This window comes from Anopheles coustani, chromosome 3 (genome assembly GCF_943734705.1).
Source record: "Anopheles coustani chromosome 3, idAnoCousDA_361_x.2, whole genome shotgun sequence".
NCBI lineage: Eukaryota > Metazoa > Arthropoda > Insecta > Diptera > Culicidae > Anopheles > Anopheles coustani.
In genome coordinates, this window is record NC_071288.1 from 73,125,782 (window position 1) to 73,143,649 (window position 17,868).

At 42.1% G+C, this 17,868-nt stretch overlaps 3 protein-coding genes across 4 annotated transcripts in view; 2 read left to right on the forward strand and 1 right to left on the reverse strand.

The window, feature by feature from the left end:
- LOC131272212 (atypical protein kinase C) overlaps nt 1-15,663 on the reverse strand; it is a 110,198-nt gene extending 94,535 nt beyond the window's left edge. For both annotated transcript variants that reach the window (XM_058273873.1, XM_058273872.1), the window contains exons 1-3: nt 14,686-15,663; nt 11,821-12,227; nt 11,549-11,669 (exon numbers count right to left, since the gene is read on the reverse strand). In XM_058273873.1, the coding sequence (XP_058129856.1) occupies nt 11,549-11,669; nt 11,821-12,000 (301 nt within the window). In that variant the 5' untranslated portion in view covers nt 12,001-12,227; nt 14,686-15,663. The remainder of the gene's footprint in view (nt 1-11,548; nt 11,670-11,820; nt 12,228-14,685) is intronic.
- A 547-nt stretch (nt 15,664-16,210) lies between these two features.
- Nucleotides 16,211-17,135, forward strand: LOC131272221 (cytochrome c oxidase assembly protein COX19). The gene is made up of 2 exons (XM_058273882.1): nt 16,211-16,405; nt 16,856-17,135. The coding sequence occupies exon 2, from the start codon at nt 16,872-16,874 to the stop codon at nt 17,133-17,135; it is 264 nt and encodes an 87-aa protein (XP_058129865.1). The 5' UTR covers nt 16,211-16,405; nt 16,856-16,871.
- A 105-nt stretch (nt 17,136-17,240) lies between these two features.
- LOC131272218 (phosphopantothenoylcysteine decarboxylase) lies at nt 17,241-17,839 on the forward strand. Its single transcript, XM_058273879.1, has one exon. The coding sequence runs from the start codon at nt 17,241-17,243 to the stop codon at nt 17,811-17,813; it is 573 nt and encodes a 190-aa protein (XP_058129862.1). The 3' UTR covers nt 17,814-17,839.
- Nucleotides 17,840-17,868: the final 29 nt, after the last annotated feature.

Below are 17,868 nucleotides of genomic sequence, written 5' to 3' on the forward strand. Positions count from 1 at the left end.
TTTCCAGTTTAGAGTAAACCTGTATGAATTCTAGAACGAAGGTAGACCACGTTCTCACCGTTCGGAAAAGTATTTCAATGTCTTTTTGACCAGTTTGTTTTCTTTTCCCTGTTCCTCACCATCTGCTGCGGCCGACGAGTGAAAATGCGAAAATGTTCGTGTTCAGTGCCGCCAGGTTTCGCGCGTACCGTACCCGAGAATAGTGCCTTACATCCGGCGGTGTTCGAAAGTTGAAAATCTGTGAAAATCTCCACCAGCCGGCAGAAGAAAACAAAAGAAACCTGGCTCAAGCACGATGGCCGACAGGATAAACCCGGTGCTAAGGCAGGGGCCGCAAGCGGCACGGAACAAAGCAGAAGAAGACGACGAAGAAGAAGCCACCAGCCGGGAGCAATTTTCGGTGACCCGGATGTGTGTAGCATTTGCGTTTCCGGTGTCGTAGCGAGCCCATTGCCGAGCCCGCTGTGCTTCCGGTTCCGGGGATCGGACGCGGACAGAACAAAAAAAATATGACCACCCCCGGCCGAATGGACACAATCGCTGCCAAGAGCGAACTCCACCAGCCCCCAAACTACCACCTCCAAAAAGCCCGCCGTGGATCGGTTTCGGAGTGAAAATTTAAGCAACCAGAAGAAAGGACACGGCGACGATAGAAACTTTCGCCTAAAAGTTCCACGGTTTGTCTACGGGTGAGCGCAGATGGAGCGGGCATGTTTTGACGTACGGCGTGGTGTCCGTGTATGTGTGTGTGTGTGTATGTGAATCTTGGCAAATAAACGTATCATCACGGTTTGAAACACGTGCAGCACCTACAGAAGGGAGCTACATTTTCCGAAAAGGAGGCGAACGAAAACTAGGACTGCATTGCACCCGTTCCTTGCAATCTCGATTACACAATCCGTCGGTCGCAAAAGTTGAGCAACTTTTCAATGTTTCGGGCCGGTTTTAGGCGAGAAGAGAACAGAGCCTACCTTCTTCATGCTAACTGCTTTTTGAAAGTGTTTAGTCAAAAACCAAACATTGAACTGATTTTTTGGGTCAAGTAATGATAACCTTCAACAACTTCTTTGTGTATTGTTGCGACTTTTTTCTGTAAATAAATTTAACTAACACTATTGATTACGATACAACATAAAATATGCATGAAATGTATTTACAATTTTGAAACTCAATATTGTTGGTATGCTTGGTACTTGGTACTCATTATCATGTATCGGAGAATTAAAAATAAGATATGGAAAGTAAACTGTTGTATAATTTGTCGCACTAATAGTAGAGTAAACACACTTTTCAAACCATTCCATTCGAATAATGAAAATGTTTGAATTCGTTTCAAAATGAATATTGGATTTTTCGATTAAATCACAGAATTTGGAGTAAATCAGCCTAAACCAGAAAAAAAAATTCAGAACTGTGTCTATTTATAATATTACTTGAACAATTGAAAAGCACTTTTACCCCCAAAACATGTACTGACAACTTCTATTACATTCAAAATTATCTTAATCTAAAAAAGTTCTTTAGTTTGCGTGGTACGAACTAACTGAACAAAAGCCTTAGTAAACCAACAATTCATAGAAAATGTTGTTTTGAAAGTATCTTCCGCTCGAAGCCTCCACACAAACAGATCTTCCACAAATTTGAAGTTCTAAAAAATACGCCTTAGCTCTGGTAGCCTAAGACTAAGTACATCAAATATTTACATCTGCTTTTCGTTCGAATGAAATCATCAAAAAACAAACCAAAAGCCCTAGAACATGCCTGTTGGATAGAAGAAACCGGCGGGGAAAGCGGCACCGGTGCGCAAGGGTGAGAAAATTACAAGACCACCCTTGATCAGCTCGAGTTTTGCAAGCGTCCGACTATCGACTTGATCTACAGCTACTAAATCCGGCAAAATTCGGTCCGTCAACAGAGTCGCTGCCGACGCCTGGCCGTCACTCCTCACTTGACTAGCAATCTAAAATCGTCGCTCGGTACCGGTCGCCTTACATGGACGCCCCCGATAAGCCGTACCATCGTGCGGATGGCACGAAGCGAAGCGCACGAAGAAATTACCAAATGAATTATTTATTTACTTAAGTCCGAAAGAGGGTCCCTGGTCTGGAGTCTCGCAAACCGGGAAGCCCGAGACTCCCAAGGATCGTTGGCAACCGTCCTGGGCGGTAGGTGAATGGGAGAAAGGAGGGAACAGATATTACCACGGTGCCAACACCGGCCAGCCCTTATCGGTTCAAACATCGAAAAATTGGTGTAATCACTTGCTGATGCCACTCCGGAAGCGTGTTCTCTGTCCGCTTGTCTGTAATACCGTCCCATGGTTGAAGCTCAGAAGCGCAAAAAGAAATCAATGACAACCAACGATCGCAACGTCAGGCAGAGAGGCACCCGAGATTCGAGTTCTTTCCAGGAAAAAAAATCCAAACAGCCGAGGTAACGAGTGAAACGGACGTGTCCAACAAACGGACACAGCCAGCGACGGTAAGGAAAGTCATTTGAATTCAATCTAAGACATCAGAATTCAGTTTACCGGCAACCGTCGTTGGTACGTCGTCTTCGGTATCTTCCTATCTCCGAACGCCAGCCTTTAGAAGGAGCAAGGGGAAAAAACAAGTAAAACCCTTCCAAAAGGACTAGAAGATCCCATCGAGTAGAATACACCAGGTTCACCTACATATGCGGAACAAATCTGCACGTGCGCTTTCCATCCGCCCAATCCATACCCGGAAGCGTTCGCCTTTCGCTTGCGAATGTAACGGAAGATAAGCGAAATGAAGGCATGCAATATTTATCAACCGAGTCGGGCGTCTGATACCGTTTTGTGTTGCAAAACCTTTTTCCCTCTGCACCTTCTACCAACGCTTGACTCGACCAGTCACAGGACCGATAAGCAAAGGTTCGGAAGCTTAGGTTTGAACGTACCGAACCCTAGACAAACTCAAGACGCGCTAGAACTGCGCTTCTGTGGGTCAGTTTTCCTAGACGATTCTTTGGATTGCCTTGGCAGATTCACGCGAGAAAATTGTGACAACTCGTGTCTGCAGTCACACAAAACCAAGGCTTACATCGAGCTGGACAAGAACGGTGGGAAGACTCCCAGCAACATTTAACGCCCAACACCAACGTGTTCAGGGAAGAAATTGATCCTTTCGGGACGGTAGGGTGGAAATAGCTATGTTTGCACAATGAGCACCTCGTACCAGATGACATATCAATCCTCTGGTGAAGGCGACAACGGTGATGATGGTGATGATGATGGCGGGGTGTTTGATGATATGATAATGTAACGGAAAACTACATCTCTGAGCCGGTAGGAGAAGAACCTATCAAGTGGTGTGGATTGATCGAACGAATCTTTCCTATAAATCCTCCCAGTCCGTATCATTGTTCATGCTGCAAAGAACATAGGAACAAAAATATATACATTAAAGAAAGAATCGTAAATGGAAACAAACGTTTCGTGGATAACTTTACCCTTTACTACTCCCGCTGGCAATGAAGATGTCGACGGAACAATCGATCCTTCTCGTTGCGATCATCAAAGCGAGGTGATAAATTCAAAGAACCGTTAAACAGCCATCGCATAAAACATCGCTAACTATATTTACCTGTCCGATTGGCGCACCGAGACGAACGGCGGCTTATCATCTTAACGCCAAAAAGTTTCTCGTTTAGGTTGCCGGTAAAAACTTATCTTAATTTCATTCTCCCTCACTTCCTTTCGCTGCAGAGCGCGAGAGGCCAAGCACCAGGCCTGAAGATGGAGGGTAGGAAACGTTTGATATCGGTAAAGAAAAGCCACCGCGAGGGAAATGCTACTGTGCAACTGTTTGCATTTCATTTAACAGAAACTGCAGAAGCTCTGGTAGTTTCTTTCTGTCTGCCCAACTTAAGGATGAATAATCGCCCGGTGCACTTTTCTTGGAAGCTGCTTTTCATCGTTCAGCAACAGGACAGGCTTCAATGTAGTCGTAAAACATTTCACAGCCTCTTTACAATAATCCTTTGCCTTTCAATTAGCACTATTCTATATTCACGCCAAGTAGAAAAATTGGATCTTTTCAAACCGTCTCAGTAAAACCTATTACAGGGTTCATTTATATATGTAATCAGCCAAATAACTGTGTATAATTTAATTTATAAATTTTTGTCATCCAAAAGATGAACCTATCTACGTTAAATTAACCTTCATTAGAAGTACTGAACTGTATCAGAGTGAAACAAAAAGTAGCTTAAGTAGTTGCCATTATCCACCCTGCGGACAATGGCGATGCAAAACTTCGTGCTTATACCACCCCTGCTCAATCCCACCAAGCACACTCCCAACCCTGCCCCTTTAGCAACAAGGTGTAGTATCAGTTTCAAGTTGGACGAGGTTTACGGCGAGGTGCACAAATGCAAACCAGCGGAGATTATCCCATTCCCGTGTGCATCGTACTCCATCTTTCGAAACGAAATGCAAAACGGGTCCGTGGTGTTTGTGAGCGTGAAAGACACAAAACGCTTGACATCCGAACAGGGGGCCGTGGAAAGTTTAAGGAGGAAATCCGCACGGAACGGAACGCGATAAAGCGACGAAACTACAATGGAAAGAATGAGAAGTTTGAAATATGTTGGTTAATATGACTAAAATGATTGTCGTGATGACGGTCGCATGAAATACGACCAACTTACTTTCCAATAAATTACTTCAGTCAATTGCAAGCAATAAAACATTCAAGGTCAAGCTTTACGCATCCGACAGTTTATGAGTGAAAACAACTTAAAACTAAAAGGTAAACAAAGTTAATGTGTTTGTCAAACTAGAAAAAAATCGCATCTGTGAATCGGTGTTTTAGAATATAATGCAAGAAGAACATATAAACATGTCAAATATTTAATTATATTATCAAGCAAAATTAACCCAATGGATCATCGAACGAAATTCAATACAATAACCTTAATAAAACGGTTTGTATAAATCGAACAGCTAAACTTTTATATCCTCTCTTAACTCTGATGAAATAGAATCTGCCAGACAAGTGAAAAAAAAACTCATCATAAGTTAGTGTTCATGAAATATCGCCCTTGTCAGATTTACAATTCACGCACCGCCAAATATGCCGTGTTGTCTCACAAGCTGGCCCTCACATGAGATATGCGGCCACGCGGGACAAAACCACTCCCCCCGAAGCTCAGAGCCTTCAAAACATGCCCAAACAAAAGCACGTACTTTCAGCCCCATTTTCCACCATAGCTCCCGGGCGGTCACGGTTGCGAAAATTAGCAGGACGTTAAAGGTCAAACATATACGCAAGGAGTATGTCCGCATCCGCATGGGCAGCATCGGCGGAGGCCGACCTAACCAACAACACGTGCCGAAGGGCATCTTCGCCTGAAAGCGCATCCAAACCCGCAGCGCAGATGTCGCCAAACGTTTCGCGGAAACTGTGACAATGGCTGGTTTTCCGCCAAACAGCACACTAAACCCGATGCCCCGGCAAGGTGAAAACCACTAGAAGACTCTACGGAAAAGCGACCGCCCCGGATGGTAGTCATAAAAGGCTTCTGGTAATGGTGGTGGTGTGCCATGTATTTCCTTCCAGAAAGGTACTTCGAAACCGATGGTAGGAAGCGTTTCCCAACATAATGTTTGCATAATTTCTCGGAAAACCATTTTGGAAAATGTATGATGTAGGATGCGATCGCGGTGTTGTCGAAAGTTGCAAAGAGCAATTGGTAAAGATGCACGAGTTCGCTAAAAGTGAGTAAAGGAAAACGCACCTTTTCTTGACATTTGTTACAAATTTGCAGTTTTCACTGAACGTTGAAGGTAATATTTATCTCAGGAAAATAGGAATGGAATGTGGTATGAATTCTAGATACACAAAAATTAAGTTTAAAAATATGGAACTATTTTTATTCGGCGATGACTCCTAACACTGAAATATTACTTCTTTTACTGACATGGAACCACTTGGGAAATGGTGTAACATCGCGTTGGCCCACGGTCACAGGACACATTACATTCATTTTCCTTTCGATTTACCATTCCCACTTACAATCAACCTGGTGGTGCTGGCATCATCACCTCGATGTTCGCCTGATGCAGCCCCGAATGGAGTTCGGGTCCGTTGCATGCTTCGCCCGCATTTGCATACAGAACGAATTTTTCCAGTTCGATACCGACACCTGAAAACTGGAAAACTCGTTCGGTGAAGATTCCCGCAGGTCGCCTGCTGTCGGTGTCTTTTGTCCAGAGACCAGCGCAAGGTGAAGCGGCAAGGCCACGGTACGATGATGTTGGCAGTTTCGCGACAATCGAGGATAAAAATAAGACAACCCACTCCGGCGCTTTCAAACCGGAGTTGTTACCACTCGAGCAGCGATTTGGAACTGTCTTCACACGAGCAACCAAAGCATCCCCGCATGAAACAGCAGTACAACGGTGGCGTGGCGTGAAAATAGGCGACAAGCAGAACCGGGGGTCGGTTCTGCGACACGGCCGTCGACGAATATTAGCTCCACGGGTCTTATCTAAGCAGCATGTCTGTTTTCAGCGTCGCTAGGGCAGTCGTCGGTGCTTTTCGCAAAACGACATTTCCATCGATTGCGAACCCACGAGGGCGGGCTGAGAGTCGCGTACCATAATGCATCAAGCTGCACCACCCGGTGAGAACGTGGGTAGAATTTGCAAGTCCCACCAGGAAGCTGACAGAATAAAACCATCGGAGCAAATGGAGGGCGCGGGAAAAAGCCAAAAAATGTACCACAAATGATGTGGAAATGCAGCTGGAACATACCACACCGATGCGGGTATTTGGCGAGAAGTTATTCAAATATATCTATGGATTCCCTAGTCCCAACAAAGTTTTGCTTTACGTTTTCTGCCGCGCACGAAGGCTTTCTCCCGTAACAGTGTTCCTCCTCACAGTTCCACACAGTTTTAATGAGTTTACACTAGATTGTATGATGTATGAACACATTTTTAAATTAAATCAAAGTCATTAGAATTTCAATGCTATAATATAATACACTAAGTTGTCTTTTAAACAAGACTTATTGTATTATTAATCCTTGGCAATATTAAAATAATATAGAGTGAATAAAAGTAATAGAACAGGTGAAATTGTATTACATTACAAGAGTTGTTAAATGTGCACAAATTTCGTATCGAATAATAACAAATTTGTAGAAATTTATAAATTTACTTTTCCTGTGAACAAATCTTTCGTGCAACTGTGTAGAATGTTTCACATACTTTTCCTAACCATTAGTTTCCAAAACTACGTCATCATGTCCATAATGACGTCATTAAACTGTAGATAGCATGTTCTAATGGTGCAAAAAAAGCTCCTTTTCCTTTTTGAAAGACTGAAACCATATGGCAAACTAAGCTGTGGCTCGCCAACCATGCGGAAAAGGCTGACACAGACGATCATTACGAAGGATGCGAAACGGAGAAGTTGCGGAGATGAGTTTATTTTATACTCGATGGTAGAGCGGTAAAAGCAGAGTAGGATGTAAAGAGTTAAAACAAAAATTATTTACATTAATATTCTGTTTAAAGTTATTCAAGTTATATCATCAAACTGAGAAGGAAGCCGATTCGAGATACTTCTAAGGAAGATATTTCGAAAACGACCCTAAGCAAGAAGACAACAGAAAAAGTTTAAAGACCGATCCATAAAACCTACACCGGGGACGAAAAACAAAACCAACGGCGCCAACAGTTTATAGTGCTTATAATGGCGATAGAGTATCATTGAGAGGAAAACTGCGAGACATCGCGAATAAAAAACACGCGTACACATAACATAATAAACCAGACAAAAAGAAAGAAAAGGTGAAAAAGAAAAAACAAGGAACACGAACAGGGGCTCGCGATTCCCCCAACGCGAATGAAGATAATCCGGAAAATAAAATCCTTAAATTATCATCCAAATGGAAAAGAAATCAAAACCGAAACCAAGGCAACCAGACATCCGCCGGATGATGGTGATATTCCAACCCATCCTGAGTGTACTTCCTCACTGAAGTCGCTCTCTTCCTATCGTTTGAATGTTTTTTTTACGAAAGCTTCTTTCCCACAACGCAAGATTGTGGCAAACACATTTGCCATGGGTTCCGCCCCATCATCCATCTTCTGGGATGCAGAAATTGTAGATCATCATAGCGCAAAACAAAAAGAAATATAAACGTATTTAAAGAAGCTGAAAAATGAGGAGGAATCCAAAAGCAACGATTTCGCAAAAATTGCGTAAAAAATGTCCAGCAAACGTAAAGAGTAAACAGAAATTAAATAGAGGAGGAATAAAAACGACTGCAATACAAATAAAGTAAATTTACAGAACATTTTTTGTGGAGAAAAAAAACATAGTAGTTGTTTGTCAATTTGAATACCATACTTGGAAAAATAGAAGCATATTTGTTTCGTTTTGTTATTTCGTTGCATCAAACTGTAACTAAAACTGATAAGATGCCACCTGAAAATGTGGTATTACGATACATGGTTTAAATATATTATCGTTCCTTGAGTGAGATAAGCCAAGCACCAACATTTATCTATTTTATCTACGACAAACCGACTCGACCCGCCCCTGCACTCTGAAATTGACATTTTCTGTCAAGAAAATGTTAAGTAGCAAAACAGTTAAACGAAATTACTTCAATAATTGAGTGATGCTTGCCTTCTCCTTGCTGCAGTTGTGCATCATTTTGCATCAACTTAACGCTGCCTCTTCTGTTACCGGTCGGAGCCATTATTTCATCTTAATTGATGTTGTTCAATACTTAATAATGTTGCACTACTCACTAGATGCATGGGAGATATTGGCTTATTTCAATTACATTAATAATATTATTCAATCACGAATATTCACGATAAACATGGTTTAAAAATTCACTACACTGTCATAGACACTAAAAAAATGCGAGTAATAACCACAATCTTTTGCTCTCGCAAGGTTTTTCCTCAAACACGTTCATTTCTACGACTTCTCCATGTAACCTATTGTCGTTCTCACACAACACGTATCATTTTCGAGCCGCAAACCGTAACTTCCCAGTCTGGCGAAGCCAACACGCTTGACATAACTAAGGGAAGGTTCGAACACATCCGCACTGGCGAATACCGCAGTGCCACAAAAGACTGTCTACCGTCGTCGAGCCAAGGGGTGGACATCACGTAACGTCCTACCACACGATGCACCGGTCCCAAGACAAATTCGTTCGCTTCGGTATACCATCCCGGTAAACCCTTTCGGCAGGTGGTGGCGCCAACAAGAACCGTGCACAAATTCCGGAATGACGCTTATCGCGCACGAGAATATTTCTCTTTGGCCTATTTTACACCCCCTTTCTCTGCCCGCGAGAGCTTAAGATAACCCCGGAACGGAATTCTTATCGCACGATTTACATTTTATCGGCCCGAGTAGATAGGGCGCACAAGATCAACGATCAGTGGTGGAAGGAGAGGCACGAACGGTGCCAGGCTATGGCCAGTGGAATGTAGAGCAGACAGATCAAACAGGAGAAAGAAATAACTTAATTGGAATTGAGTGCGTATGAAAGTGCGCCAGCAAGTGTTCTTTTCACCTCCCAAGGCTGCGTAAATTATTTTTCATAATCTCGATCACATTTTTTTATTAAAAAAAATCATCACCAAATAATGGTAATGGAAATTTGTTTGCTAAATATTCAAACATAACAGTGGGATTTTCCATTCAATGCATTGCAAGGTACGATTATGATAAAAAATATACCTAAAGCATCTTTGAAAAACTGTTTGCTCAAATGTTTAATGTCTATCTTAACAACGTTTACGTTAAATAAATTTGATACGCTATTAGACTACTACTTGTTCTAAAATGTATAATGCACAATTGAAATTTCAAATCACTAGATCGGAACTAATTTAAAGCGATACGCATAGTGCACAACCGGCGGCACTTAATTTGCCTTTCTGTTGTACGTACGTAAAGGAGCCTTTTGCATTAGAGGCTATTTGATGCGAACGCTCTGGAATCCGGAACGGACGCCCGCAGCTACCCATCGCAAAAAAAGTCTCTCTCTCTCTCTACTTCCAAGAGGACTGTTGTTCTATTCAGTTCTGGCGACAAGGATATAAAAATAAAACCACTTAAAGCAAGACACAGCGAACAATGTTTGTCCCATTGAAATTATCCTTTGTTATCCTTTCTCAACCATCGTGGATTTTCGCTTGAGTTTAGGCATGTTTTGACCATGGAGTTGTTGCATCGTGGAGCAATAAACAGATGAAAAAGTTATGTGAGGACAAAAAATAAAATAAACGACTAAGTTTACCCACTAGTTCAGCGAAAAACCTGCGCGAAAGAATAAAGCACATGTAAAAAATGATGAAGAATTATGAATACAGTGACCGGCATGATAAATGTGTCTATCTCATGATTCATTTTTACAAATTTTACAAATTTTGTTCAAATGCAAGTGAATACACTGTTATAATTTTCTATGCTTTGAGTTGGATGTTTTTTAACAATTGATGTTTAACAACATGTTTTATTTCACTTAAAAAATATGTAAATAATAACCGAAGATACATAATAAGATACAAAATATGATCACCGTGTATTTTTTTTATTTTGCACAAATATATTGTGCTAAAATTAAAAACCTTCAGGGTGGGCACTTTATTATGCCGGTCATTGCAGCTACCAGAAACTAGGTTAGTAGAGGGTGCGCGCATATAACCTTGCCACGCAAACAACATATTTATCCACTACTGCACACAATACTCAAGTACGAGTATATGGCGGAGGATTTAATCTAAAACGTAATATCATGAAAAACCTACACGTCCGTCCCGCGAAATTTTTCACTTAGAAGCTCACAAAAGAAAAACAAAGGAAGGATAGCAAAATCATACGAACGATTTAGAAGAGCTTGTAGCAGAACCACCACGATTACCTTATTGTGTACCTTATGTTCCAGGACTTTAGGCTGCCAGCCTGTCCAGCTCGGTGGCATTTGTACCCACTACACCCACGACACGATAAAGCTTCGGTTTGTGACGATGGTTTATCGTTCATATTTATGCATAGCGCCTACCTTCATCCCATGGATCGTGCAAACCAGCATCACCATTCATAGAAGCTAGCGTCACGGGACATTGTAGGTAAGCATATAATTTTTCTGTACTAAATAAACGGGATCGACTTTTACGACTCATTGTTGCCTTCTACATTCCTCTTCCTTGTGTCTTTCGTTTTAAAATGCATTGACAAACGGTAATAAAATACCCCATGTTTTCTAACTGTTTGTTAACGACGTATAGGAGTTTTTACAATTAAATTATATGTCAACTTTACACACAATCTAGATATTACCAGTTGAAAATCAACTTGGAATTACGGAACAAAATCATTAAAGCTAAACTCCATTAATTAATCCCGGAACAGCAAACTGGGATGAAAAAGCATAGTGAAAATGTTGAGCGCAAGATGCAACCATTTTTTTGAACGAGGATATGGAAACAATCTAAAAGTCGGAACAATATTAACAAAACGATAGTTGAAAATTCACTCACCGTGAATGACCAGCTCCGAGTCGCGGTTCACCTCGTACAAGCGGATTGCTTCGTCCAGCTCGATGTCCGATTGGATGGTGCACGGATCGTTTTCCTCATCCACCCATTTCATGGTGAATACCTGCGATTTGGTCGGAAGATTTGTGAACGAAGCAAACAACGAATCCAATTATATATTTATCAAATCATGGTTTTTGATTTTTTTTACCCCCTCGGACAGTGCAGTTTTCTAGCTTTAAACGTTGTTGAATACGCTGTTGAAAATGCCTTACCTGATCCGGGGAAAAGCGACAAATTTCCCGCATTTCTCGACACAGCCCTTCGTACGAAATGCTCTCGTCGATGTAGGTGATCATCACTTCGCCGCTGTACGCGATCTTCACCTTTATCTCGTGGCCACCACCTCCCCCACCGCCACTGTTGTTACTTTCGTTCGCAATCTGGATCGGCATTATGAGGAATGATAATTTACCCTTTTACGATTGAATATGTCCTAGAATTCAGCTTTACGTCCACAATGTGATTGCACTTTCGATAAATATTCTTTAAGCTCGCTAAAACCGCAACATTGGTTATGGATACGAAATACTAAGCAACTGATTCGTGTTGTAGCCACAACAATTGGTGTCCAAAACAGGTGGTATTCTGTTTTCCTCCGCTAATCCTTAGGAGTTCGAGGCTAAAACGGTAGAAAAAGTAGAGAAGAAAAAGATCAGAGTTTTATCATTTGCTTGCAAATGGGAGGAAAATAACGGGAGGAGCAACAAACGTGGTGCCATTATCGCCACCGACGCTTACGTACACCACCAGATAAAAAGGGGGTTTGGCACCACAATGATAATTAATGCCCTTAGTCACGATATGCGTAAAGCTTTTCTTCACTGTTGTGTTCAAAGCCGCTACAGATTCGTTAAGTTTGGTAAGAATTTACGCTGAACGGTAACGAGAGAAAGGTGAAAATTTCAAAATGTTGAACCCTAATGCACATTTTCCTGATGGAAAGCTAATATCAGAAATAACTTTGCTACTTGTTCGATCATCCATGATCTTCGTACACCTAATTGTACCATGTTTATTAAATTTTTCGCTATAAACACTCACACTGTTTATTGCAATAATATTTCCTTATTCTTTACTCATTGAACAGCCAAATGATTCACCTTCATGCTATCTGTTAAAAGTATCATTGTATTACCGGCATTTACGCCCCTCACAGTGAAAAGTGATTCAGTAACGACAAACACTTGTTAGGTATAATATTACGCAAAGCATTCTCCTTATCACATGCGAAATCAAAGGTAAGTCATGGTGAGGATGCCAATCAATTCAAACACGACTAAAGATAACAAACTGTAGTGGGTGCCTTGAAAATTATCTTGAAATTCCACCAAGGCTAGAGATACTTTTACTCGAATTTTATTTCGCCCAACACTGAGACAACATATTGTGTCGGGTGGGATGTATGCAGATGGGCATAGCGTCATTTTACGAGCTGTCTCGCGCTTCGAGGTCTTCGGGTGGCGCGATAAGCGCAACAGTTTGCAAACCCGTGGAAAGCGCCCGGCCGGACCGACGAATATGGTTGCGAAAGTTAGCAAACAAAACGTTTACGACCACGAACAATTGCCCAGAACGCACGTGGGACTATTAAAAGCGTCTGCAACTTTTCGTATTCCTAAAACATCGGTTAGAAAAAAGGCTAGAGTCATCATGTGTGCTTAACTCTTAAATGATTGACTTAGTACACAATACAGTTGAAAAATCTAGTTTCTTCAATTTTAAAATCGTTTAGAATTCTGTAACAGTTTTCTTTACAAGTTTTCCTTATTTAACACTAGTATTTCAATTACTTATTAATTACATCAATTTAAAAAAAACATCAACAATTTAAATGAAATTTTCACGAACATGAACAACTTTCCGAATTTAAATATTGTTGCCTACATGCAGTTTCGTTAGTTTTGAAGTAATAAAACAATATTATATTTTATGAAAAATCGTCTACTTCGTTCTGGCATGGCACATTGAAGGGTTATCGTCAAGCAAACAGTGGAAGCGTTAAATGCAGGAAAATTTGAACTGTGTCGGGCTGTAAACCGAGTACTAATTATGGCCACCTACTGCTCCCTGCCCACATGTCAGCGCCGTCTTACACCGCCCCACCCTGCACTACGAGCATGCAGCAAACGACGAACCGGTGCTGCACCATCCAATAGAACCGACGTGCTAAAACCGATAGAACAAAGTTAGCCCAAAAGCGAAGAAGAGCTATCTTCGTCGGGTCAATAAAACTCCAGTCGCCGCGTACCGGTACTTTACGGTATATTACTTTTTACTTTACTTTGCTCCACCGTCGATCACCATGCATGTGGATAGGGGCATCGTATGTGTGTTTGCTGAGCAAATGTGTACGGTCCAACGATGTGTGTGCGAGAAGAATAAATTACACTATGCTTTGGCTGCCTGTGGGCCTGGTGGGCGTTGAACATCACCCCCAACGTCAACAGTAGGGGGTGGTTTTAGGAAACGAGTCGCTGGAAATGACTGTCCAACATCTGTGCCATTTTTGTCCGGCCTTAGGAACAGTCCCGGCACTAGGCAGCTAGAATAAAGACACCGGGTAAATGCGGTGGAAATAGTTTTTCAAAGCCATCTTGGTTCAACCAAGCAGCGGCTTACTTTGTTAAATGAATTAGGAGGATGGAAAATCGATCGCATTTCAACTATATTGAGCTGAACTTTCGTAATTTTCAACTTCTGTATGCCGGATCGTTGCAAAAACTGTGCCAGTCGCATAGAGATAAAGACAGTGCTCCGTTGCACTATTGATTTCTTTGTTATTGATCCCCCCGGAAGCCATCGATGTATTTGCCTGTCCCTTTGGAGATATAACGTTGGCCATGCGTCATCGTTTACCTACACACTCGAGCAGAAGATCATGTGCAAAGTGTGCATCTAAGATCTCCATGCTCGAGGCACAACTGTGCGAAGGCGAAGCTACCAAACCGGAACAGAGTATAGCATGACCCACATCATGCGCCATGATGCAACTGGTAAAGTGTACGGAATGAAAACGAGAAACAATCGGTTATGCTTCCGCCCGGCCCCAGCAACATGTGGTTGCACCGACCACTTACCACTTTTAGGTCTATGTGTGTGTGTTTCTTCTGCGATGTCTTGACCGAAGCAAATTCTGACGTTCTTCTCAGCTGCTCCAATTTCCAGCCCGATGCGAGATGATACTACTTCCTGTGGCCGATGTCGATCGAACGAGAACGAGAGAACTGTTTCCTCCCTCAAGAAATGCGTTCAACAACAGGTGGTGGTCAGCGAACAAATAACGTAGACAATCTAGGCACACGCAAGGCGCAACTAACTGCACTTGGAACTGCAGCAGATCAAGTCGTTAGTAGGCTTTTGTTTTTCGGACACCGCCTTTGATGGATTGACTGACTGACGTGTGCGGCTTTTTATGGAGCTGGATTTTATAAATGGAAACGGTAAACACACCCCATTCACAAACACACGGCACTGATCATTGTTGGCACCTGTTTCAGGGAGGTCAACACTGTTCCTCACTTTGTTGCTTTAGTTTTCAAAAAACACAATCTAGCAACGTTTGCTTGACAATCTTGGTTTTCCATACGTTTTCTCCTCCGAAAAGGGCCTTGGTTACAATTGTAAACAAAAGAGTGTTGCACCGAACCTCACATACGCACGATCAAACGACACACAAGCACAACGTTAACGTACAAACAAGTTCTAAAGAGACCAATTGTTTGTTTTACTATAACCGAAAACAGATCGATACCGTACCGTAGATTTGCGAATCTAAGTCGTACGCTGACCACAAAGCAATGTTTACTAGGATAAAACACCGTGCGAATAGATGCCTTTGCTGACGCGGATCGCACGGCACGATGCCGACAAAACGGATTGACTACGCTGGCTAGACGTAATTCGAAAACGAAACAATTAATGTGCCAAATACATTCGCCAATATCTATCGGAAGTCACAACAAAGCTTAACTTAAAACGACAACAGAACGATACGCACGTAAAAAAACACAAAACTCCTAATCTTGCAACTTTGCTTCTTCGTCAATTCGTTTTCACATTTTTCGTCGTTTTAACACCTAGTGTTGGCAGACTCGAGATTCGGAAGACCCAACAACTCGTCTACCTGACGGATCGCATCGGATGGGGCCCCATTAGAAGAATTCAAATCAAATCTGACTTGTATGAGGGAACCCACGGAATGACTATTATTTAGGCCATATTTACCTTTTTTTATTTAAAAGAAGATTCTACATCGATAATCTTCGTTAGCCAGTTTTTCACGAAAAATCTATGCGACCGATTTTCGATGCCTGCAATGAATGTTCGTTGCCGCCAGAATAACTACATTGACGAACCTCACACGGACAATACCTTATGCTGTTTTTTACGGCAAAGTTATCAGTTTATTCACCGTAGGATGTTCGTATTTGGATCGGATTCGGGTTCGTAGATCCGGATTTTAGATTGGATTTGTTTTTCCACCACTATTTAGCATACTGTAAGTTTGACAGCATGTCAAGAAGGGATATTTCCGAGCGGCTGTCAAATTCAGTATCATTGAAAAAATGTCCACAAAAGTGTGCGAGGTAAATTACGCTCCAGAAAACTAGGTATCTTGCCGGCAAAAACAGCTTAAGCGAAAAGATTTCAAGTGGGAAAACACATACCATTACGTTTAAAATCTTTTCGTTGTAAACGACAAGATATGTTAAGTGGTGTCCACCGAATTTACATCGATTTCTTGATTCAAACGGAACAACTATGAAATTTACGTAACGTTGCAGTAGAGCGCATCATGTAAGTGATCCAGGGTGCTAAACTAGTAAATTGCAGTGTTTTCTGGCTCATTTCTTTCTTAGCATCACGTTTCTAACAAAACATATCATATAATGGTTCGATGTTTCTAAAATTCCAATAGATTTGCTAAACTTTTTTGTTGCTCCTTAAAAATATCCCAAAACAAATCAGCTACAGGGTGATTCATGAACACCGATCGCTATTGATATCTATTTTTTTTAATTTGTTTTATTTTCCGAACACGACTTTACGTTTCATTGATTGTTGCCCAATAGTTTTACAGTTCAAAATTTATTTTCTCAAATCTATTTTCTACCTCAGGTAGACTTCAGATAGCATGGACACTTCGAATCCATTTAATTCAATTAATGTAAATTACAAAAATGTAAATGAAAGTAGCCACGATACTCAATCTAAGTAAGTGCTTTCGCCCTTTTCTTATCTTTTTAGCTATCAACCCCCGACAATGACGTCGATGACATTTGGCCAGAAAAAGTTCATCCCAACCGCACCGGAAAAAGGAAGCTTCCCGCTGGACCACGGAGGACAGTGTCGCAAGTTGATGCTGTTCTATATGCGTTGCTTGCGGGAAAACGCTGACGATAATTCTGCCTGCCGACAGGAATCCAAAGCATACCTGCAATGCCGGATGGATAACGAGTTGATGGCACGGGAAGATTTCGCCAAACTAGGCTACGGGGAAAGTGAACCGAAGGCAGAGCAATCTTGAGTGTAAATCGAAATTGGACGATAATTTAAGAAAGACACGGAACGGTGATAAATTAAAGAAGTGAACCATTCGTACATTACATAGTAAACCTGATCGTCGCTTACAATGAAAGTTAAGAAAAACATTCTCATCGGGTGCACCGGCAGTGTGGCCACAATAAAGTTGCCGTTACTGGTGGAGCGGCTTCTACAACTCCCAAACTTTGACGTCGACGTACGCGTGATAGTGACGGAGCACGCGCAGCATTTTTTCTCTCGTGACGATCTACCGCACGGGATCCTTCTATACACCGATCAGGACGAGTGGACTAGCTGGCAGAAGCGCGGTGATCCGGTGCTGCACATCGAACTCGGTAAATGGGCCGACCTTCTCCTGATCGCCCCACTCGATGCAAATAGCCTTGCCAAGATGGCCAACGGTCTGTGTGACAATTTGCTGCTCTGTACCACCCGAGCGTGGGATCCGGCCAAACCGCTACTGTTCTGTCCGGCAATGAACACCCGTATGTGGCAGCATCCGATCACTGCTACGCAGGTGGAAACTCTCAAGTCCTGGGGTCACCGAGAGATTCCGTGTATTGCCAAGACGTTGATGTGCGGGGACACGGGACCAGGAGCGATGGCTGAAGTGGACACAATCGTAGCAACCACAGACGAGACACTAACGGCACAAAGGTGATCAGGAATTAATATACTTAAATTGTAAATTTACATAATCTAGTTTCTTTCATCCG

Excerpts from the sequence above, each read along its gene's own strand:
- LOC131272218 (XM_058273879.1), top strand. The coding sequence starts at position 17,241 with ATGAAAGTTAAGAAAAACATTCTCATCGGGTGCACCGGCAGTGTGGCC.
- LOC131272221 (XM_058273882.1), top strand. The coding sequence starts at position 16,872 with ATGACGTCGATGACATTTGGCCAGAAAAAGTTCATCCCAACCGCACCG.